This window comes from Schistocerca americana, chromosome 4, assembly GCF_021461395.2.
Source record: "Schistocerca americana isolate TAMUIC-IGC-003095 chromosome 4, iqSchAmer2.1, whole genome shotgun sequence".
NCBI lineage: Eukaryota > Metazoa > Arthropoda > Insecta > Orthoptera > Acrididae > Schistocerca > Schistocerca americana.
The window spans coordinates 684,266,642-684,292,477 of record NC_060122.1 but is presented as its reverse complement, the minus strand read 5'-3'; the positions used below and the strand labels follow the sequence as shown (position 1 = coordinate 684,292,477).

Sequence of the window (25,836 nt, the reverse complement as noted above, 5' to 3'; positions counted from 1 at the left end):
TCTCTGGGGAAAGTTGAAGGATATTTGCTATCGTGATCCACCGACAACTCCCGACAACATGCGTCAGTGCATTGTCAATGCATCGGCGAACATTACGGAAGGCGAACTACTCGCTGTTGAGAGGAATGTCGTTACACGTACTGCCAAATGCATTGAGGTTGACGGACATCATTTTGAGTATTTATTGCATTAATGTGGTATTTACAGGTAATCACGCTGTAACAGCATGCGTTCTCAGAAATGATAGGTTCACAAATGTACATGTATCACATTGGAACAACTGCAATAAAATGTTCGAGCTTACCTACGTTCTGTATTTTAATTTAAAAAATCTACCTGTTACCAACTGTTTGTCTAAAATTGTGAGCCATATGTTTGTGACTATTACAGCGCCATCTATCACAAAGCGAAAAAAGTGGTCCAACTAAAACATTCATATTTCTTTACGTACTACACGAATATGTAAGAAAAACTGGGGTTGCTATTTAAAAAAAAAAAAAGCAGTTGATATCCGTTTGACCTATGGCAGCGCCATCTAGCGGGGCAACCATAGCGCGATCTGGTTTCCCCTTCAAGCTAGACGAGTTTCGTTGCTTGCAGTTTTTTCGTTTGACGCTTATTTCGAGAGATATTTAGCCCGATATGTACAGGGTGTTACAAAAAGGTACGGCCAAACTTTCAGGAAACATTTCTCACACACAAATAAAGAAAAGATGCTATGAGGACATGTGTCCGGAAACGCTTAATTTCCATGTTAGAGCTCATTTTAGTTTCGTCAGTATGTACTGTACTTCCTCGATTCACCGCCAGTTGGCCCAATTGAAGGAAGGTAATGTTGACTTCGGTGCTTGTGTTGACATGCGACTCTTTGCCCTACAGTACTAGCAGCAAGCACATCAGTACGTAGCATCAACAGGTTAGTGTTCATCACGAACGTGGTTTTGCAGTCAGTGCAATGTTTACAAATGCGGAGTTGGCAGATGCCCATTTGATGTGTGGATTAGCCGGGGGCAATAGGCGTGGCGCGGTACGTTTGTATCGAGACAGATTTCCAGAAAGAAGGTGTCCCGACAGGAAGACGTTCGAAGCAATTGTTCGCCGTCTTAGGGAGCACGGAACATTCCAGCCTATGACTCGCTACTGGGGAAGACATAGAACGACGAGGACACCTGAAATGGACGAGGCAATTCTTCGTGCAGTTGACGATAACCTGAATGTCAGCGTCAGAGAAGTTGCTGACAGAGTTACATCAAATTTTGATGTCATACAACTGCGGAATTATGTAAAGTGGTATAGATGTGCAATTTTCTCATACTGAATTGGTAATAAAAGTTAGACAGTGTTTTTTTTTGTTCAAACACACCCTTTAAAAAAATTGCCTCTTGACATTAACAGATTAAAAATAGGACAGCGTAGAATGTCTGTGATGTTTGTTGTAGGATTCATGTGCTAGTAATTTTCGAGATATCGTATTTTGAAAATTTCCCAGGCCGACACTTGTAGAATACCTGGCGTCGCACACATGTTGAACAACAACACAAAAGCATAGTAGTATATAGATGGTTGCCCAAAACAGAATTACACTGATCAGCCAGAATGCTATGACAACCGAACTAGTCGGACACACGTACGGTCCATTTAGTATCAGTGAGTGAGCTGTCCTCGTGTAGAATGGGGAATGCTGTCCTCGTGTAGAATGGGGAAGGACGGCGATCTGAGTTTGGCCGAGGACAGATTGTGTTGGCCACGAGGCTCTACACTAGCTTTTCAGAAACTGCACGACTTGTCGGGTGTTCGAGGAATACTGTGGTGACTGTCTTAAGCACGTAGTGAAACCGATGTGAAAGCACGTCCAGACGTCGTGGCGTTGGGCTGCGATCCCTCATTATAGAGGTCGTACGTCATCAGCTGGGCAGACTGGTAAAACAAGTAGGCGCCGAACTGTGGCGGAACTAACGTCAGACTTTAATGCCGGGTGGTGTACAAATGTGTCTGAATACAGAGAGCACCGAATACTCCTAACGATGTGTCTCCGCAGCCTACGATCCATGCATGTGCCAATTTTAACACTAGCACATCAGCAACTACGACTGAAATGGCCACGTGACCATTAGCAATGAACGTTGGCGCAGTGTAAGAACTTCTCATGGTCTGATGAATCTCCTGTTCCCCTCGAGGAAAAAAAATCAACTCTCTCAGAAATCAAATATCCCCAGGAACAAAGCACGCCCCAGAAATTTTATCCCTAAATATCTCTTTTAGCTCTTACATGTATGCTATGCAGATTTAATATATTATGTAACATTCACTATGGCTGGCGAACCCTTGTGTTTTGGTCACAGGATAAGTGACTTCAGCCTATAAATTTCTAGATGCTGGTGCGACAACATCTTGCAGGTAGGGTGGCTCACTGCGCTTGGAAAGCAGGGTTAACTCGTAAAAGAAGTGCGAATACGTCAAGATGTTTTGATTAAAATGTCTTTGAAGCTACTTGATAAATTGAAAGCTAGTTCCCTTCTTTTACATTCCTAACTCTGCCCAGAACATATTCCCCTTCGTTAGTGCTATGTAGGAGCATTTGTAATTGTGATTTCCCACTTTTACTCTATCGTAATTCTGACACTAGACCGCCACAGCCTGGCAACAGATGTAGATTCTTGATGACTCGGGCGACTCCTGTCCTTCGAACCATGTTACTTATGGTATATCATGGCAAATAATATAATTTTCTCAAAGCAGTGATAACATGTATTTGTCTACTTTCCTACAAAAGTTGAACCGATTTATTCAATTTTAAACACAAGAGCGGTACGCGAAAAAATAACTGACAGAAAACCTGTTTTTAGGACGTGAAATTCGAATGAAGATTTAAATTTTACCGTAAGAATGAATTTTTTGTCACTACACGCTTGCAGTTCACATAAGAACGAATTTACCAGCTACATTCAGCTCGACGTTAAACCATCGTGTTTCGAGAACGGAATAATGTTATTGGATTAACAAATTTTGTTTTGGCTTCGTGCAAATTTCGAACGGATTCTTGCAAGTTTAAAGTACAGAAGTAGCGCGCTACAAACTCCTCGCCAAAAACGGGCTTTTTTCACGTAAAGTCCCAACGAAAAAAGATTTTTTTCGAACAATTTTAATTTCTTTTAGACCAAGGTCCGATAATCTGGTAATCTGAACCATCAGTCTTTCTCCAGTGCGGAGCTATTTAAGGGGCACTGTTTTTGCACGTAAAATCCGAACAGGGATGTACGTCTTTGCCCGTAAAATCCGAACGGTGCACCTATAAATGGTGGCATTAGTTGAGCGTTAATTTACTCCAAATTAACATCTTTTTCAACGGGAATTAATTGATTCGAACAATTTGCCTAGGCGTCACCTACTGTTTGTCGTTCTAACCCTGTTTAATACTCTGTGACATAGCTGCAGTAACATACATGTTACTTGTCGCGAAACTGAAGTAGATACTTCCTGTGAGTTGTTAGTATGGACAAAGATCATTGTTACCAACCGGAATAAAATGATTGTATCGTTTTACCGACCTCCCAATTCAGATGATAGAGTTGCTGATAGGTTGAAAGAAAACTTGAGTTTAATTTCAAACACGCACCAGGCTCATACGATAATAGTTGGTGATGAGTTTAATTTACCCTCGATATGTTGGCGAAAATACATGTCTAATTCCGGAGGTATACACAACATATCATTCGAAATTGTGCTAAACGCATCCTATGAAAATTATTTCGAGCAGTTAGTTCATGAGCTCACGCGATTAGTAAACATTTGTGAAAACGCAGTTGACCTCTTAGCAACAAATAATCCTGAGTTAATAACGAGCATTAAAACCGATTCTGGGATTAGTGAACACAGGGTTGTCATAGCGAGACTGAATATTGTAATCCCTAAATACTCGAAAAATAAGCGAAAAATATACCTACTCAAAAAAGCAGATAAAAATTCACTTGACGCCTTCCTGAGAGACAATCTTCACTCAATCCAAATTAATAATATAAGTGTAGACCAGATGTGGCTTGAATTCAAAGAAATAGTATCGGCAGGAATTGAGAGATTTATACCAAATTAATTAAGAAACGACGGAGCTGATCCTCCTTGGTACACAAAACGGGTTAGAACACTGTTGCAGAAACAACGAAACAAACTTGCCAAATTCAAACAGACGTAAAATCCCCAAGAGTGGCGATCTTTTATAGCTCGAAATTTAGAGCGGAATTCAATGCTACATGCTTATAACAGTTTCCACAACGAAACTTTGTCTCGAAACCTGGCAGAAAATCCAAAGAGATTCTGGTCATATGTGAAGTATGTTAGCGGCAAGAAACAATCAATGCCTTCTCTGCGCGATAGCAATGGAGATACTATCGAAGACAGTGCTGTAAAAGCCTAGTTACTAAACACAGCCGAGACGAAGTAAATATTCTAGAATTCGAATCGAGAATAGCTCCCAACATGAGTAACGTAGAAGTAAATATCCTCGAAGTAGTGAAGCAACTTAAATCACTTAATAAAAGCAAGTCTTCTGGTCCAGACTATATACAAATTAGTTTCCTTGCGGAGCATGCGGATGCCATAGCTCCATACTTAAGAATCATATACAACCGTCCGCTATCGAAAAAATGGTTCACATGGCTCTGAGCACTGTGGGACTTAACTTCTGAGGTCATCAGTCCCCTAGAACTTAGAACTACTTAAACCTAACTAACCTAAGGACAGAACACACACATCCATGCCCGAGGCAGGATTCGAACCTACGACCGTAGCGGTCGCGCGGTTCCAGACTGTAGCGCCTAGAACCGCTCGGGATCGACGAAAGATCCGTACCCAGAGACTGGAAAGTTGCACAGGTCACACCAATATTCAAGAAAGGTAGTAGGAGTAATCCACTACATTACAGGTCCATATCTTTAAGGTCGATATGCAACAGGATTTAGGAGCATAAATTGTGTTCTAACATTATGAATTACGTCAAAGAAAACTGTCTGTTAACACATAGTCAACATGGGTTTAGAAAACATCGTTCCTGTGAAACACAGCTAGCTCTTTATTCACATGAATCTTGAGTGCTATTGACAATGGATTTCAGATCGATTCCGTATTTATGAATTTCCGGAAAGCTTTGACACCGTTCCACACAAGCGGCGCATAGTGAAATTGCGTGCTTATAGAATATCGTCTCAGTTATGTGACTGGATATGTAATTTCCCGTCAGAGAGATCACAGTTCGTAGTAATTGACGGAAAGTCATCGAGTAAAACAGAAGTGATTTCTGGCGTTCCCCAAGGTAGTGTTACAGGCCCATTGCTTTCCATTATCTATGTAAACGATTTAGGAGACTATCTGAGCAGCCGTCTTCGGTTGTTTGCAGATGACGCTGACGTTTATCGACTGATAAAGTCATCAGAAGATCAAAAAAACTGAAAAACGATTTAGAAAAGGTATCTGAATGGTGCTAAAAGTGGCAATTGACCCGAAATAACGAAAAGTGTAAGGTCATCCACATGAGTGCTAAAAGGAACGTGAAAATTCGATTACACGATAAATAAGTCTAATCTGAAAGCCGTAAGTTCAATTAAGTGGCTCAAATGGCTCTGAGCACTATGGGACTTAACATCTGTGGTCATCAGTCCCCTAGAACTTAGAACTACTTAAACCTAACTAACCTAAGGACATCACACATATCCACGCCCGAGGCAGGATTCGAACCTGCGACCGTAGCAGTCGCGCGGTTCCGGGCTGAGCGCCTTAACCGCGAGACCACCGCGGCCGGCAAGTTCAATTAAATAACTCGGTATTACAATTACGAACAACTTAAATTGGAAGGAACACATAGGAAATGTCGCGTGGAAGACTAACCAAAGACTGCGTTTTATTGGCAGGACACTTAGTAAATGTAACAGATCTAAAAAGGAGACAACCTATACTACGCTTGTCAGTCCTCTTTTAGAATACTGCGCGGTGTGGGATCCTTACTAGATAGGACTGGCAGAGTACATCGAAAAAGTTCATAGAAAGGCACCACGTTTTGTATTATCGCGAAGTATGGGAGAGACTGTCACAGAAATGATACAGGATATGGGCTGGACATCATTAAATCATAGGCGTTTATCGTTGCGACGGAATCTTCTCACGAAATTCCAATCGCCAACTTTCTCCTCAGAATGCGAAAATATTTTGTTGACACCGACCTAAATATGGAGGAATGATCACCACTATGAAGTAAGGGAAACCAGAGCTCGTACGGGAAGATATAGGTGTTCATTCTTTCCGCACTCTATACGAGATTGGAATAATAGAGAATTGTGAAGGTGGTTCGATGAACCCTCTGCCCGGCACTGAAACGTGATTTGCAGAGTATCCATGTAGATGTAGATGCACCTAAATGGGAGGCTGAAATGTATACCGCCCATAAGATGACACGAACAGAAGTGTTCCGCGAATTGTCAGAATAGTAACTCGGGTGTTGGGACTGTTTGTCGCATTCACATAACGTGTCCGTTACAGACTACCCTCTGCCCCAGTGTCACCGTGAAGCAGTGCAGTGCGCCGACGCTTGGTCGACTGTTGGCGGTACCATTAATTATGTAGCGCTTGGGAAGTTAGAGGACAACAGGGCGCGGTAAAGCCAAAGCTGCGCTGCATTTCCTCTGGCCACGGCAGTGTGGCTGCGAGGTTCGTTAAGCGTGCAGACGCGAGCGGCGAGCGGTCATGCGGTTCAGTCCGCTGGATCCTCGACGGCTTGCTTGTACCAGTATTGTTCTAGAGACGGTCGCAGATGTTATCCAGTTGTCTCTCGTAGTGGCGGCAGGTTTCTATCGCCTTACGAGTTACCATAGCAACCATGGGCTACTCATGCATACTCCACTTTCTACTTCCTTTGAAAATGTACAAGCCACAAAATTCCTTGGATTGTATGTGCAACACGCTCTAATACGTAACAAGCATGCGCAATATCTGGATTGCTAATTAAATTTCATTTGCTACTGCACGAAAATTCTTTTCAAGTAGACAGAAAATAAGATGTCAAAGATAGCGTACTTTGCTCACACAAATTCGCTGCTGCGATATGTGTCATTCTCTGGGAAGAGTCATATGATCTCAAAATCAATTTTAAAACACAAAAATAAATTTAAAATCAAAGCCTCTTACAAGCTTTTGTATAGAAACCTAAATATTTTTCGATTTCCTTGTTTGAATATTCTAGAAGTAATGTTGATCACCAGGAGAAAGTTAGATGGAAGAAAAACATTCAGCGCACAAAAAACACGCTCACAATACTGACGCAAAACGGATTTCTATATAAAGAGCAAAGGCTTATTCTGAATTACCACACAGTATAAAGAAAAAAAAGATGAAAAAGACCATGAAAAATTTTAAATTACAGTGAAGAGCATACCCTTAAGAAAAATACTTCAACCATGTAAAGGATTTCCTAGCAATTCAAAGATAAGAAATTAAATTTCAGGTAATTTAAGCTTAAACACAGTGGAAAATTGTTGAACAAAATATAAATCATGTCTTCAGTAATATCCGACACAGGTTTTGTTTTCCTTGCAAATACACACATCAAAAAAAGTTTAGCAACACCTCGGTTCAGAGAGTTTCGGAACCTGTACAGAAAATTGTATTAGAGATCAACATAAAAACCATTTCCGCCCTTTTTATTGCTCATTGCACACATTGCATGTTGTACCACCAGACAATGAGATCTTTTGCAGTGGTGATCTAGATTGCTGTACACACCGGTATCTCTAACACCCGGTAGCACATCCTCTTGCATTGATATTGATGCATGTCGCTATTCGTCGTGGTGTACTGTCCACAAGTATATCAAGGCACTGTTGGTCCACATTGTCCCACTCCTCAACGGCGATTCGGCGTAGATCCCTTAGAGTGGGTCACATCGTCCATAAACAGCCCTTTTCAGTCTGTACCAGGCATGATCGATAGGGTTCACGTCAGGAGAACATGCTGACCACTATATTCAAGCGATGTCTTTATCCTGAAGGAGGTCATTCACAATATGTGCGCGAATTGTCATCCATGAAGATGAGTGCCTTGCCAATATGCTTCCAATACGGTTGCACTATCGGTAGGAGGATGGCATTCACGTATCGTACAGCCGTTACGGCGCCTTCCATGACCACCAGCGGCGTACGTCGGCCCCACATAACGCCACCCCAAAACAGCAGGGAGCCTCCAACTTGTTGCACTCGCTGTACAGCGTGTCTAAGGCTTTCAGGCTGACCGGGTTGCCTCAAATGTCGCCAACAATTGTCTGGTTGAAGACATACGCGACACTCATCGGTGAAGAGAAGGTGACACTAATCCTGAGCAGTCCGTTCGGCATGTTGTTGGGCCCATCTGTACCGCGCTGCATGGTGTCTTGGTTGCAAAGATGGACCTCGCCAGGGACGTCGGGAGTGAAGTTGCGCATCATGCAGCCAGCTGCGCACGGTTTGAGTAGTAACACGTCGTCCTGTGGCTGCAAGAAAAGCATTCAACATGGTGGCGTTGCTTTCAGGGCACCTCCCAGCCATAATCCGTAGGTAGCGTTCATCCACTGCAGTAGCAGCTGTTGGACGGCATGAGCGAGGCATGTCATTGACAGTTCCTGTCTCTCTGTATCTCCTCCATGTCCGAACAACATCGCTTTGGTTTACTCGTAGACGCCTGGACACTTCCAAATGGTTCAAATGGCTCTGAGCACTATGGGACTTTACTGCTGAGGTCATGAGTCCCCTATAAGTTAGAACTACTAAAACCTAACTAACCTAAGGACATCACACATATCCATGCCCGGGGCAGGATTCGAACCTGCGACTGTAACGGTCGCGCGTTTCCAGACTGAAGCGCCTAGAACTGCTCGGCCTCAGCGACCGGCAATGACGTCATCAATCTTATGTTGAGGAAATAACGCCATTCCCCTTGACGATCTGCTCGCAAACCTTGGAGAGCGGTTGGTGGAAGCTGACGTGGTGCAACACATCTCCCTGGGCATTCCAGGCATGCTCTTTGACATTCTAATCAGGAGAGTGAGCAGACCACGCCATGGGTTCAGTATATTCCGTTCCCAAGAGGACATCAACCACCTGTGCTCTACGCAGTCGAGCATTATCGTCCGTCAATTCGAAATCTGGGCCCGCAGCATCTCGCAACAGCCGTACGTAAGGTCCCACGACCTCGTCACGATACGTGACAGCTGTTATACCATGCCGGTTGACCTGTACAATTTCGTGAAGAAGTGTTCGTGTGGTTACCATACACACCAACAGCGATCCATCTCGATATCGATCTCTTTCCACAATGTTTGGGTCCCAAAATCGAGTTCCACGTTGCCTTCGTAGAGAATCACTCCCCCGATCAAATGGGGACTCATCTGTGAAAAGAACATTGGCCCAGCGTTCGACCGTCGAGGTGGCATGCCGACGACTCCACGCTAGACGTTCCATTGTGTGAAGATGCATCAGAGGTACACAAACAGCTGGTCTCCAACAGTAAACGCCGCTCTGCCGAAGCCTTCTGTACACCGTTCGCCTCGGTGCAACACGTCTAGTGGCTGCTGCGAGGTCAGATGCCGGCTGTCACGCAGTAATAAGACGATACCATCGTGCCCTTAGATCTAAATAACGCCCCTCTGTTTCTGATGTCACAAATGGTCAGCCCTGTCCTGGTCTTCGGGATGCTGATTCGACCTCTATAAACTGTCGCCACATCCGAAAAAACCATCAGGCCACATTATAACTCTAAGACTATTATTGTAATTTAATATGCTTTTACCTAAATAACAGAAAACCCAGACTCCATGTTGTTACGTATACTAGACCCCAACAAAACAAAGATTCTGTTATAGGAAAAGCTCCTACTAAAATCTAGTATAGTTTCGCAATAAAGTACGAGGGTCACTCAAAAAAAAAAAAATGCACACTATTTTTGTAAAAATACAGTTTTTTTCCTGCATGTGTGAAAGTTTTACAGTGGGTAGATACATCCTTCCCGTTTGTTTTCAAACTTAGTTCATCCTGTTCCCGTGAGTGGCAACGTCTCAGCATGTCTTCAAGATGGCTGCTATACTTGACGTTCGTCAGAGGCAACGTGCTGTCATAGAATTCCTGTGCTGTGAAAACGAGGCAGTGGGGAACATCCACAAGAGATTGAAAAAGGTATATGGAGATGCAGCTGTCTTTCGCAGCACAGTTAGTCGGTGGGCAAGCAGATTACGTGACGAAAGCTGGCACGGCAATATTGAGGATTGTCCTTCCAGCGGCAGGCCTCGTACTGCACGCACTCCAGACAATGTGCAGAGAGTTAACGAAATGGTGACTGCTGACAGACGCATCACAGTGAACGAATTGTGACGCTACGTTGGGATAGGGGAAGGAAGTGTTTGCAGAATACTGAAAGTGTTGCCGTTAAAAAAGGTGCACGGCCACATGTCAATCAAAAAACCATGGAAGCGATCAAAAAACTGGACAACACTGAAACACCCACCATACAGTCCTGACCTGGCTCCATGTGACTATCATCTCGTTGGGAAACTGAGAGACTCTCTTCATGGAACAAGGTTTGAAGACGATGACTCCCTTGTGCACGCTGCCAAACAGTGGCTCCAACAGGTTGGTCCAGAATTTTACCTTGTGGGTATACAGGCTCTGGTTTCAAGATGGCGTAAGGCAGTTGAGAGGGATGGAAATTATGTGGAGAAACGAAAACATTGTTCCTAAAGGATGTATCTACACACTGTAAAACTTTCAAACATGTAGAATAAAAGATGGATTTAAAAAAAAAATTTGTGTGCATTTCTTTTGGAGTGTCCCTCGTACATTATGGGAGGATAGTCCTGTTAATAGGAAAGGCTAATCAATAGAGCTACCCGTTTTGCTGGATTTTACCGTGTGTTGTGTCTAATGGACAAGTAAATCAGACTATTCAGTTCTTTCCCTAGGATTTTACCCAGAAGTTAAATAGAAACGCAATATGAATAATATTATACTGAAGCTGGGACAACTCAGTTCCAAGTTTATTTAGTGGTTCAAAACATGTACTAATGGTCTCCAGTTAATCCTTGGTAATGAAAAAATGAAGTACTGGAAAAGTAGAAGTATGAATTTTGCCAACTTTCTTCCAGCTGCTTAATTTGGTTCATCAAATTAATATTACTCCACGTAAACGATATAGGTGCAGATACTGGAATTTCTTCTTGACTACTACACCTTTATACATTACATTTATAAAAGAGAAAAAGCCTAGTAGATAAAGAAGTTAAAAAAAATTGGCCAGGGTGATCTATAGAAAAGCATTTTCAATAATAAACAACCTCAGTGCTAAAATCCTTAGGTAGTGAAGCATATACTTTTTATACTGACCATTTCATTTCAAGAAACCCTTTTCTCACTGGAATTTATTTTCAAAAGCTATTATTCTATGAACAGTTCTCTGTATAGTGATTTACCAGATTTTAATAACTTGGTTACACTCTGATTGAATTTTACTTAAGCAAACACTTACTATAAAACTTTTCAATTGTTAAGAAAACACAAAAACAGTTCGAATGGTATCTCATTAAGTTAGCTTTGCACTTAGTAAGTTTGTAAAATAGGATATTCGGATTCATCAAACACTAGAAAGGAACCCTATATGGGTGTTGATTAGGATGAGATAACGGGGTGAATCACTTTCTTTAAAGTTCAAAAAAGATTATTAGACACAGTTTAAATGAACGGTTTACGCTGTACAGAATTAAATTTACTATAAAAATCTTATCTGGTGGCTGTGGGCTTGGGTATGGCGAACAATTATGGCGGCTTCGCTACCCACAGTACGGCCTGCACGTCTCTTGCTGTGTGGGCTCAATTTCTCTTCTTGGCGTCAGTCAATTCTACTTGCGGTAGCTCAACAACTCCCAGCTACGCAGTAAGCCATTTTCAGTCTCCATCCGTGGCATTTTGTGCGAATATTCAGCAAAGCTTCTCCTGCTCCACAAATGTGTTGCCTCAGTTTGCTTGTCGTACTGCAGTAGATCTCACGATGCATGCATCTCGATATAAGAGCACACATCTGGCTACGGCATATACACTTAATTGGACTACAATTTCTGACAGTATTGTTAATGCTGAACACTTCCAATTGCATTCAAGTAAACGTAAAACTTGTCTAAGGCAGACAAAATTTTAACAAACGGCGGCTCCAAAGAGTGGCATTTTCAGTTCTGGAGCTATAATAGTTCCTCGTAATGATTTATTGTGGAAATCTTGTCAGAGGAACGAGTGCTAGAAGTAAACAATAGTCACTGAAATGTTAAGCCAATGACGTTAGCAATATTTCACAGTTGGCAGAGAGGAGGATGGTTTCGATATCCATAACTAAGATTTCTTATCAATTAAAACTTTGACTTATTGTTGGGAGTATCCATTACTCTACTTACTGACGTGAATCTTTTAACTATTGCACTACATAGCTCTGCATGTAAGTCTTGGTATTTCTCCACCGTCTCAGGTTCATTTAGAGTGTCAGGTTTTATACTGAAGTTAGTGGATAGTTCTTCATTTTAAATTAGAGAAAAGGAAAAAGAACTGTATAACACAAAATGTATTCGAGAAAGTTTCTTCCTGCATTATGAAGAACTACAGAAGTATTTCACATGAGAAGGAAACGTAGGTTCTTTCAAAATGTAAAGAAATAGTTTGTAAAGACAACCAAAATATTCAGCATAATACTGAGACATTTTTGTTTGGTAATAATTCTTTTTCACACTGTTCGAACTGACCCGGTTTTCTTTATTTCATTCTGTTCATTTTGGGGCAAACATTACTGCTGACTATCTTCACGTGATGACAAATTTCTAATCTAATGAGGTTCGTTCTCTCTTTTGCAGGTCTTCTGCAGCCGCCCAACGGTGAGTCCACGAATATGTTTTGCTTTTACTATATTCTTCAAATTATCGATTGTATCAGTTCATTTTTATATTTTCAGTTATTGTTGTACAGTAACGAAAATTCTGTAATACAGTTAAATATGATTTGAATTGAGATTAAATTTAACTGTTATTACAATAAATAATTGGAAATTCCAGAGAATCAGTTTGCGCATTCGTTAGGTATATACACGAAAATTAATAGAGTTAGAGTACACATTAATACTCTGCTTATCAGTGACAGTCTAATCATCATGTGTAGCGTTTCTTGTTGCTTTCTACTAGCTCCTTATCCTGAAGAAATTGAATGAATGAATTCCTTTCTGAGCTCAATAACGTATCTTTGATCTAAACAGATAAAGTAACAAGTAGTCCTTAGCTCCGAAGGTAGCTAGAATGCTCATTATCTTCCTATGTTATTTATTATTAACATTCCAGCCTTAATACTTTACAACATAAGGCACTTTTTGGATGAGCTCTACAGTAAGTTTCAAGGCAAGTACACATAAGCAAATCACCTATTAAAACAGATTTAAATCTGTGATTACTAATACCGGCAAGTCTTTGACTGAGGTGAGACTTATAAATTAACCCAATTTGCATTCAATTAGTGACGAAGAAAAGTTCTCGCCTGCAATCGGAGTTGTTCTTTAATTACAGAGATAAGGGACGCCGGGCCCTCGCGCGACTTCATCCAATCGCCGAGGCCCATCTTGAGTCAGCAATCAGCGAACTTCTTAAATCTTTCGGCAGACAATAATCCAGAAAAGAGAAGAAAACTTGGAGCGCGCGCTCTAATTGAAGTATTTCCGCCATTTCTGTCATCTAGTTTTAGAGATAACGCTTAACCTTAATCCAGCGCTTTGAAGCCACAGGCAGAAAGGTCTTGTTACACTCTCGCTGAGACATAATGACTGTCCCCGCGAAAACAAGAGTTCTTCCGTTTGCTGTCTCTCTCTCTCTCTCCCTCTCTGTTTCCCCATGTTCTCTTGCTCACGCGTTCTTAATACGTAAGTAAATGTTCTCGTGGTCCAACTAAATTTCCTCTCGGCCCCAGTAATTGAGGCACTGAGGACCCAAAGCACAGATATGAAATTTTCAGGAAAATAGATATTTACAAAAACTAATTTCTAACTAAACCATCAATCTTGCAGATATGAATCGTTCTTAACCAAGACTCAATATCCTACATTTCCTGTAAAAAATAATGCACCCACTTTGTGTTATGAAATTTTAATTAAGATTTGGGATTATTATTATTATTGAAGTTAACCTACAAAATATTCATGAGTAAGGTATCGGCAATAACGCCTTTTTGACTGTTGTGCAGTTAGTAATTATTGTGAAACTAGAATCAAAATCTAAAGAACAGATATTAAAATCACCTCACATACAATTATGACCTTCCCAATGCTTTGTCGTCCTTGTTGTCAACACTGTCATTAAGCACATTCTCTGGCTTGAAGTTTGGATAATACTATCACTTCAGGCATAAAATCTAATAGCTTTGTTAAGTCTATGTTTTTTCAGTTTGATGTAGTAATAGTATTAAGTCTTGTGCCTTAAGGTTTATATGTGTCTTTTGCAGACTTATTGGACCGCTAGTTTATGCAAGGCATCTACAAACCGTGGAGCAGTGGCAAATTGTGGTCCCTCAAGGCGTGATTTGAAGAAAACGATGGCCTATCACTACTCCATTGTAGAATATGGTACTTTAAACAACAGTTCACGGAAACCTGCTGAAAATTTCATCATTGTAAAATTTCAAAAGTGTACATTGCAACCATGAACAACAGCTTTTGTTTTGGTAGGGAGGTCAATAAAACACTCTTTAAAGTTCTGAAATACCCAGCGTTCATTTTACAGACTAGAATGCTGAAACCATGGAACGTAATGCTATGGCGGAGCATTCCTTTATGATCTTCCTGCTTTTATGAAGAGATAGATATCTGTGCAGCCAGTGAGCGTTATTACAGCAATGACAATTTGTGCTTTGGGTCGTAATGGAAGTGAATATCAGAGAATTCCCAAATCCGAAATATCATGCCGACCCACTGAAGACGCTGGATAAAGCCAGGAGAAAGTAGAATTGTCGTCAAGCCCTGTCATATCTCTACAATTTTTCACCACAGTACCCCATTTTCCTTCATTACATATTAATTATTCGTTGTTGACTTGGAATATGTTTTACCAGCCTCTCTGTTCTTTTAGTCAATTTGTGCAATAAATTTATTTTCTCCGCCAGATTAATTGAGTACGTTTTTTATGTAACGATTCTTTCAAGGTTCTTTCTCCCCAAATCGACACAGTGCCACTTCGTTACTTATATGATCTACACATATAATCTTCAGCATTCTCCTGTCACCACGTATCGTAAAAACTATTCCCTTCTTGCATATGTTGTTCATCTGCCTGTTTATAAAGCCACTGTCATAACATAAAAAATAATTAAAAATCAAAATAAATAAAATACAGTACCTACAACTGAAATTTACGTTCAATATCAACTTCCTCCCCTTCTTCCTAAACTATCGCCGGCCGTAGTGGCCGCACGGTTCTAGGCGCTGCAGTCTGGAACCGCGAGACCGCTGCGGTCCCAGATTCGAATCCTGCCTCGGGCATGGATGTGTGTGATGTCCTTAGGTTAGTTTGGTTTAACTGGTTCTAAGTTCTAGGGGACTAATGACCTCAGAAGTTGAGTCCCATAGTGCTCAGAGCCATTTGAGCCTAAACTATCTTGCTGCTACAGTCTATGTATATTTTATATTCTCAATACTCTTCCCACCACCAAAACTGTTGCACTAGTTACTCATTTACTAATATAATTTCCCCTGAATGGGCTGAATGATAATTCGACTACACTCCATTATTTACGTTTTATTTTTACTGGTCTTCACGTTAAAAAATGTTTTAAAGACGTAGTTCATTTCGTTTAAATGATATCCGGGTTCTTTACCATATACGACAGAGTTACGAAACCTCTGTACACCTTACAGCTGCAGTTTTTATTTCTTCTCTCTAATTTCCTTTCAGTTTTTCCCCTACTGTTGGTTTACTGCTGGCTGTATATTCAGACTGAATAATATCGAAGATGTTCTACAATCCTGTCTTACTCCGTACTCGATATTTGTCTGTTTTTCATGGCTTTCGATTCCCAGGTTTGGTGTCCAATTCCTGTAGAGCTTGTCGAACACAATTCGCTCCCTTTGTTTTATATTAACATCAACGATTCGATTATTAGGAAATTCCTTTGCTTAACCTGTAAATACTATAAATGAAAACTTGTGTTCGAACAAGTCATTAGTGCGTCGACGAAACGCAACGCATCCCAAATGCGCATCGTATAACCCAATACTATACCAATAAAATTTGAAGACATGCATACAGCGAACGTACGTTCGAATTTGAAACATGGCTGAAAGTACGAACATCCAGCATCCTGGAGTAGCCTGGGTCAGCAACTTCTGTCAAACAGCAGAACGAAAAACAAATCCAAGTTGCAAATTATTGCTTTTTATTCTGGCCGAGACACATTTTCAGTTCATGATAACAAAGTCGAATTATCTGTATGCACTGTAAACGCTTGCTGCACAGTTTTGACATCTTTGGAAATACCATTTTCGACTTTGTTATGATCATCCGAAAATGGTTGAAATGGCTCTGAGCACACTGGGACTTAACATCTGAGGTCATTAGTCCCCTAGAAGTTAGAACTACTTAAACCTAACTAACCTAAGGACATCACACACATCCATGCCAGAGGCAGCATTCGAACCTGCGACAGTAGCGGTCGCGCGGATCCAGACTGAAGCGCCTACAACCGCTCGACCACTGAGGCCGGCTCTGAAAATGGTTCTCGGGCAGAAACTAGTTATCGAATGAATAAAAAATAGTAAGTGGCAACTTGGACTTTTTCGTTCTACTGATGGCTGAAAGTGACAACAGTGTTATATCTGTTTGCTGTGGGTCAACTAACTTAGATTAGGAAATGAGACACTTAAAGTAGTAAAAGCAGTTTTGCTATTTGGGGAGCAAAATAACTGATGATGGTCGAAGTAGAGAGGATATAAAATGTAGACTGGCAATGGGAAAGAAAGCGTTTCTGAAGAAGAGAAATTTGTTAACATCGAATATAGATTCAAATGTCGGGAAGTCATTTCTAAGTGTATTTGTATGGAGTGTGGCCATGTATGGAAGTGAAACAGCCGGCCGAAGTGGCCGTGCGGTTAAAGGCGCTGCAGTCTGGAACCGCAAGACCGCTACGGTCGCAGGTTCGAATCCTGCCTCGGGCATGGATGTTTGTGATGTCCTTAGGTTAGTTAGGTTTAACTAGTTCTAAGTTCTAGGGGACTAATGACCTCAGCAGTTGAGTCCCATAGTGCTCAGAGCCATTTGAACCATTTGAAGTGAAACATGGACGATAAATAGTTTGGACCAGAAGAGAATAGAAGATTGCGAAATGTGGTGCTACAGAAGAATGCTGAGGATTAGATGGGTAGATCACATAACTAATGAGGAGGTAATGAATAGGAATGGGGAGAAGAGAAGTTTGTGGCACAACTTGACTAGAAGAAGGGATCCGTTAGTAGGACATGTTCTGAGGCATCAAGGGATCACCAATTAGGATTGGAGGGCAGCGTGGAAGGTAAAAATCGTAGAGGGAGACCAAGAGATGAATACACTGAGCAGGTTCAAAAGGATGTAGGTTGCAGTAGGTACTGGGAGATGAAGAAGCTTGCACAGGATAGAGTAGCAGGGAGAGCTGCATCAAACCAGTCTCAGGACTGAAGACCACAACAACAACATTACTACACGAAGTAGTATTCAAAATACGCCGATATTACACGGCCCAGTCACATTAATGTAAGCACCGCGTTTGTTCGAAGTCAACGTTCAATAACCAATAACAGAGGGCAAGTGGCAGCACAGGCAGTGGAGGGTATATAAAGCGTGTGGATAGGGGGTTAGGCGGGGCGACTCATAAAACAGTACGGTCGCAGTCGTATTGTGAAAACGGAGCGATTTATTCGACGTCCAAAACGGCATGGATTTCAGGCTACGGCTAGAAACAGTACCGAAAAGGCCAAGTGAAAACTGCATACCACCGTAGGTAAAGTATACTGTGCATGGCAAAATGGCACAATCCGAAAGCGTAGCCGAGGCAACAGTGGAGCACCTTGGGCCGTAGGTGAGAAGGGTGAACGGCGGCTGCGGACAAATTAACGGACGCATAGACGCGCAGCTTTTGAGCAACTGACCGACCAGAGGAACCGAGAGCCTAAGAACACTGTGTCCTCTACTACCGTTCAGCGGCCGTTTCTGTGTATGGACCTTCGCAACGGGCGCCTGGTTCAAGCGCCCATGCTGACTGCTGTTCATCAGCGACGAAGGCTGCAATTCGCACGTCAGTAACACAACTGGTCGTCCACTGAGTGCCGACAGGTGGCCTTTACAAATGAATCACTTTTCATGCTCCATTGGACTGAGAGCAAACACCTTGCAACAATCGTCGGATGGTTCCAGGCCGGAAGATGGAGCCTAATGGTCTGGGGAATGTTTTCGTGGCATACACTCGGTGATTCGTCATCCTGGAAGGCACAGTGGATCAACACAAATTTTCATCTATCCCCTTGTACCATGTGCACCCCAACATGCAATGTGTTTTTTCCTAGCCGCGATGGCATCTACCAGCAGAACAATGCAACATGTAACACAGATTGTGCTGTACATGCCTGGTTCGAAGAGCACCAGGATGAGATTACTGTACCGTCTGACCATCAAATTCCCCATATTTAAACCTGATCGAGAATCTGTGGGACAATCTTGATCGGCTGTTTGCGCCACGGATCCTGAACCGAGAAATCCAGTCCAGCTGGCCATAGCGCTGGTGTCGACTTGGCTCGACATCCTTGTCGGTGCCTCGCACATCTCGCAGCTGTTTGCGCTGCAAAAGGTGGTTATTCAGGCCACTGGCAGGTGGTCACATTAATGTGACTGTGTTTTTATGGTGATATCGATGATGTCCACAAGATGTATAAGACATTCTGTTTGCCTTGTTTCCCTAAGGGGTAGAAGTCTGGGTGGAATATGTTGGCCAGCAAGATACTTCCTGAGACATATTCAACAATCTTCTGCTTGACATGTGACTATCTGCTTGCCGTTGAGTTTCTTCACCCAAATGAAGAGGTACTCCATTAGCTGCTGTGGTGGCAGTTTGGGGATCTCATACTTTCACCCGTCTATTGACCCCAGCTGCATGTCTGAGAGAAACCCAGGATGTACACTGGTCCCACAGTATATCGTGTAAAGCAGCGAACATAAAGGTACCACATGTGTAGTATATACAGGGTGGTCCATTGATAGTGACGGGGCCAAATATCTCACGAAATAAGCATCAAACGAAAAAACTGCAAAGAACGAAACTCGTTTATCTTGAAGGGGGACCAGATGGCGCTATGGTTGGCCCTCTAGATGGCACTGTCATAGGTCAAACGGATATCAACTGCGTTTTTTTTTAAATAGGAACACCCATTTCTTTATTACATATTCGTGAAGTACGTAAAGCAATATGAATGTTTAGTTGGACCACATTTTTCGCTATGTGATAGATGGTGCTGTAATAGTCACAAACGTATAAGTACGTGGTATTACGTAACATTCCGCCAGTGCGGACGGAATTTGCTTCGTGATACATTACCCGTGTTAAAATGGACCTTTAACCAATTGCGGAAAAGGTCGATATCGTGTTCATGGATGGCTATTGTGATCAATATGTACAACGGGCGTGTGCTATGTATGCTGCTCGGTATCCTGGACGACATCATCCAAGTGTCCGGACCGTTCGCCGGATAGTTCGTTATTTAAGAAAACAGGAAGTGTTCAGCCACATGTGAAACGTCAACCACGACATGAACAAATGATGATGCCCAAGTAGGTGTTTTAGCTGCTGTCGCGGCTAATCCGCCCATCAGTAGCAGATAAGTTGCGCGAGAATCGGGAATCTCAAAAACGTCGGTGTTGAGAATGCTACATCAACATCGATTGCACCCGTACCATATTTCTGTGCACCAGGAATTGCATGGCGACGACTTTGCGCGTCGTGTACAGTTCTGCCACTGGGCACAAGAGAAATTACGGGACCATGACAGATTTTTGCATGCGTTCTATTTAGCGACCAAGCGCCATTCACCAACAGCGGTAACCTAACCCGACATAATATGCACTATTCGGCAAAGGAAAATCCACGACGGCTGTGACAAGTGGAACATCAGCGACCTTCGCGGGTTAATGTATGGTGCGGCATTATTGGAGGAAGGATAATTGGCCCCCATTTTATCGATGGCTATCTAAATGGTGCAATGTATGCTGATTTGCTACGTAACGTTTAACCGATGTTACAACAAGATGTTTCACTGCATGACAGAATGGCGATGTACTTCAAACACGATGGATATCCGGCACATAGCTCGCGTGCGGTTGAAGCGTTATTGAATAGCATATTTGATGATAGATGGATTGGTCGTCGAAGCACCATACCATGGCCCGCACGTTCACCGAATCTGACGTCCCTAGATTTCTTTCTGTGGGGAAAGCTGAAGGATATTTGCTATCGTGATCCACGGACAACGCCTGACAATATGCCTCATCGCATTGTCAATGCATGTGCGAACATTACGGAAGGCGAACTAGTCGCTGTTGAGAAGAATGTCGTTACACGTATTTCCAAATGAATTGAGGTTGACGAACATCATTTTGAGCATTTACTGCATTAATGTGGTATTTACAGGTAATCACGCTGTAAGAGCAAGTGTGCTCAGAAATGATAATTTCGCGAAGGTACATGTATCACAGTGGAACAATGGAAATAAAATGTTCAAACGTACCTAAGTTCTGTATTTTAATTTAAAAAATCTACCTGGTACCAACTGTTCGTCTAAAATTGTGATGCATATGTTTGTGACTATTACAGCGCGATCTGTCACAAATCGAAAAATGTGGTCCAACTAAAACATTCGTATTTATTTATGTACTACATGAATATGTAATAAAAATTGGGGTTCCTATTTTAAAAAACGCAGTTGATGTCCGTTTGACCTATGGTAGCGCCATGTAGGTGGCCAACTAGGGTGCCATCTGGTTTCCCCCTTCAAGCTAGACAAGTTTCGTTCTTTGTAGTTTTTTCGTTTGACGCTTATTTCGTGAGATATTTGGCCCGGTCACGATCAATGGACCACCCTGTCTACCACACTCGCTCATTTTAAAGCTCCGCTCACCTCTTCGTGTTACAAATACGTGAGTTTTGAAGGCAGATCATGCATTGGCGATTGTGGCTTATTTTCGACATCGTAACTTTTTTCTTTATTCTTGGTGTTGGTGAATCTCTTCCGCGTCAGTGTCATTTTCTAGGATGTAACAGACACACAAACCTCATTTGGGGATCGGATTAAGCTTTTAATATTCTCAAAAAATGTTCCTGTAATCCTGGGAAAGATACTGCGCAACAGAATTAAACGATCACTCTTTCTAATCCTCGTAATTCCGGCTCAGAAGTCTGGAATTTGGTTCAAAGGTATTTACAACTTTCTTTGTAGTGGTGCAAAAGCTTGACGCCCAGCGACGTCACCCAAGGGGCTCGAGGACGCTTCAAGCAGCTGGGTGTCGACTGATGACAAGAAAAACCCAAAGCTCAGATGTTCAAGTGATTTGCAAGGTGGCTTAATAGTGTAACATTGGCACTAAATTTGACCTCAATTCTGTCGATAGCCATCGCGGACGTGCGAGACGATGGGAAGGTCGTCACACCCACTTTTACCCACATTTGACCTCTTCTTTCGATGCCTCTGCAATGGATGTCAGAACGGTGACACCAACTTAGAATTCATGTGGTGTTCTTATGGATGGCCGAGGAGGGGATATGAGGCTCACCCTAAGAAGCGACACGAAGAGGCCTCAGGGGAGGGACGAAGTGCGTCAATGAAACCACAGCTTGCCTTTGGACGGTGATTGAAGCATATTTCGCGTTGGTAAACGATGGTTCTCTGTGTGATGAGCAAAAGGGCGACATTCTTTGACGCTGCTGCCAGTCTCAGGCTTTTCAGTCCCTCTCTAAGAACATTTTGGGACTGCGTTCCCATTGAAAATGATCGTACCCGTTCGGAGTGCAGCACGACGGCAACTTTTGCTCTCGAGTACAGGTTCGAACCATTAGGGAGAGTCCAAGACGTTTCAAAGGAATTATAACGTGACTGGAAGCAGCAAAGGCTGCTCATGCTTTTTCAGCTCTCTAGTTTCACGGCCTCCAGTGCAGTGATCACAGAGGGATGCGATATAGACACATATGCGAATATTCGTACAACGACAAAAGGTAACTCTAAGACGCCCCAGTTTGGTAATATTTTTGGTGACACCCGCGAATGTTTATTAAGAATTTTAAAAATGCGTCTTTACAGAGGAAACCTACAAAGTCACCCTAGATTCCAGCAGTCAGGCAACTGGCATCGTAGTGGTGTCAAGTGGTTTTCTGTCTGTAGGCACCTAGGGTTACTTAGCATGTTTTCTCTGTAAAGTTACATTTTAAAAATAGATGTGGGCATGTACCACCAAGGTATTGTCCAACTGGGGGTCTTAAAGGGACCTTTTGTCGTAGTATTCAGGCGTGTGTCAATCTCTCATGCCTCTGTGGTTTAAGACGATCCCTTGGACCGCTAATTAGGCGGCAATCATCACCCCAAGGAAAGGAGTTGTGTCACTGACGCCTTCTACGCCACTGTGTGAGGCATTATTGTGTCGATTCTGAGAAATATTTTCCGCGGCCATCTATAAAGAACTGTGTGATTTCAGTGCTTGGTGTCGCCGTTATTACATCCATCGCAGAGGCGTCGAAAGAAGGTGTCACATATCGCTTAAGACTTGATGTGACGGCCTTCCCATAGTGTAACACGTCCGGAGTGGCGTTGGGCACAATTACGGTGAAATCGTAACCCACTTCGCACGTCACATGAACTTCTGAGCTCTAGCCTATTTTCGCATGTGTCGACACTTCTCTGATTGAAGCGCCTGGTCTGCCCCGTTAGCTGAACGGTCAGCGCGTTGGTACGACACGAACGGGGGCACTGCCACTTGGCGGCCGAAGTTCCCGCCTGGGAACTCCCGGCCACTGACGCCCCATTCGCTCATTTCCATTTTCCATGTTTGAAGCGCCGTCGAGCCCTAGAGTGACGTTGCAGGGTGCAACGCTTTTTCACTTTCACAGTCGAAAGTCGTAGGCACCTCTGAGCCAAGTTTTCAAACATAAGCGTCGCAATGGGAGGACATTAAAAATTTTCCTAAAAGTGATCCTTCAATTTTGTTGCGCAATGTGAGTGTTTGTTTTACTGTATGAGTGTAAATGAGTAGCAATAAGGGAAAAGTTTCTCAAAACAATTACTAACTAATTTCACACTCAGAAATCATACCGCTTTGCGCCTGTATGATCATACACAGAAGCTGCCTCTGCTCGCGCCCGCCGCAGTCAACTTCCATTGATGTAGACGTTAGCGCCCACCGTTAGACGTGCCACACACAATCGGGAGGAGACATTGCGTTCGTGGCCTTTAATGGGTTGTAACTGAGACACATCGCAGAAGATAATGGTCCTCGATTGATCTGCCTTTATTAGAGCTATCTGCCCAACTTGTAAAGATTGATGAATGTGACGTGAGCACAGAGTTTGCGTTCATACCGCCTTTTTGAAGTGTCAAGTGCACGAACTGGACCACAGAAGACAGCAGTGCATTAAAGGCCTGAGCGATTGAGAGGAACTGTCGGGACAGTTGATAGGAGGACGGAACTGATGTGGAAGAAATAGGTAATCCAGCAATCCCGTCACAATTTGGCAGACAATAAATGCAAGTCAAAAAAGGATAGTCCATCCAAGTTACTGAATTTTGTAAGAGGTATACAACTGGCAGTTTATTAGACATGTTACCAAAAATTTGAGGAATGTCTGACTTCGTCAGATTTCCAGAACATTATCATCTTAACAGTACCCAAGGAATACATCTGCAAACGAATATGAATGCTGTTGGGCGATTTCTCTGGAAAGCCACGCTAGTGAAATGGTGAGCAGAATAACATGCAGAATAACACAAAAAATTAGGTCTTACTGGATGAAGATTATTTAGGTCCCGCAAAAGAAGAGAAAATTCAACGTAGAAGCAACTGCTCAAATTGTTCAAATGGCTCTGAGCACTATGGGACTTAACATCTGAAGTCATCAGTCCCCTAGAACTTAGAACTACTTAAACCTAATGAACATACGAACATCACACACATCTATGCCCGAGGCAGGATTCGAACCTGTGACCGTAGAGGTCGCGCGGTTCCCGGCTGAAGCGCCTAGAACCGCTCGGCCACACCGGCCAACCAGAAGCAACTGCGCTTCATATTGGCGGGAAGTTTGAAGAAGGAGCTTTCAGATGTATTTGAAACCTGGGCGACTTTGGAGTCATAAAGGTATACATACTTCAGGGTATGGTGCAGTCGTAGGATCAGCCATTTCTTAGTTTCAGTTTTCGGCAAAGATTATTGGTGACCACCTACTTGGACCATCTGTTTCGCCACTACGTATTAATGAACACATGTAAGGCGAAGTCTTGTAGAAACTGCCTTTCTTACTGGGTAAGATGGACTGAGCAATACGGCAATATCCTGATACATCCTGGAGCTCCAGCTCACTTCCGTATCATTGTTCATCAGCAGTTCAACATTTTCCTCAGCTGGTGGAAAGAGCTAGATAGCCTGTCCACTCGTAAACTGAATCTCCTCCCTGCCGGCGAGGAGTGCTTCGCAGCAATACAAAGTCGTACCCGAAGATGACCCACAACGAAAGTCAAAACCGGCAACCTTAATACACTTAGAAAGTGACATATACAGTGCTTTTTTCATTATAATTTCATACAGTAGTAACACTTCCGCCAACGTAACGCTTGTTCCTCTCTGTAGTCCAGTACTATATACTTCCATGTGACAGAAATTGTGGATTCGCTTTAACGGAGATTTCTAGTAGCGATATTGTACTGATAATAAAATGGTAGATGTAGCTTCGCCCTGTCCTTAAACCCATCATCCGTTAAGTATAATTCAAATCCTTACTCAAAACCAGTCAACAGAATTTTACAGTTTAGAGTAAACGCTAGAGAAAACGTTTCTTTAGAAACTTTTGCCTGATGTTTCCGCTTCATCCCACATTCTCCGAAAAGTGAGCGAGACACTGGAGCGCATCACAGTTAATACCGCTGCAAGCTCGCCCGGCTTAGGGCGTACTTGTGCTAATGAGGAGCACGGAATTTAGCTGCGTTTTGCTCAAACACCCAAGTCCGTCCTCTAGCTGCGCGCACTGTGGATGAGCGAGTACTCCACTTACTTTCGTGCAGACTCGCCTTCCTCGTATACAAGCCGCGGGCTGTTTATCGCAGCCGAGCCCCTTTTGAGATAATTTAACCTTCAAAGAGATGTTGCTCCCAGAGTGCGGATTTCGGCCGACGCACATGTGCCGTGCTGAATTTAGATGCTAACTAAGACTATGTAAATTCCTTTCACGGCACGTGGCTCATTAAGTAAATTGTTGATCACAAAGCGGCACGCTGCGAAGCGATCAGAGACGTTGACTACGAGAAACTCCCGTATATGGGACGCAAGTAAGAAATGTGATGACACAGCATCTGTGCAACTTTGCAACTTCTAGACAATACTTTCACATGTTTATGAATGTTATACTTTGCTAATGGAGTGCTCATTACAGATTGTAGTAGACGACGGAGCTATGTAATAGCCTAGTCACAGAAACAGCAGGGTAAATATTTCAGTGTGTGGCAGAGGGTGCCTTCCACAATCAATTGTGTGTCCTGCGCTCGATCCCGGAA

At 42.7% G+C, this 25,836-nt stretch overlaps 1 protein-coding gene across 1 annotated transcript in view; it reads left to right on the top strand.

Annotated features, from left to right (window-relative positions):
• LOC124613708 overlaps positions 1–25,836 on the top strand; it is a gene marked incomplete at its 5' end in the record, with an annotated part of 546,162 nt that overhangs the window by 450,838 nt on the left and 69,488 nt on the right. The window contains one exon of the mRNA XM_047142427.1: positions 12,896–12,916. Within this exon, the coding sequence (XP_046998383.1) occupies positions 12,896–12,916 (21 nt within the window). The remainder of the gene's footprint in view (positions 1–12,895; positions 12,917–25,836) is intronic.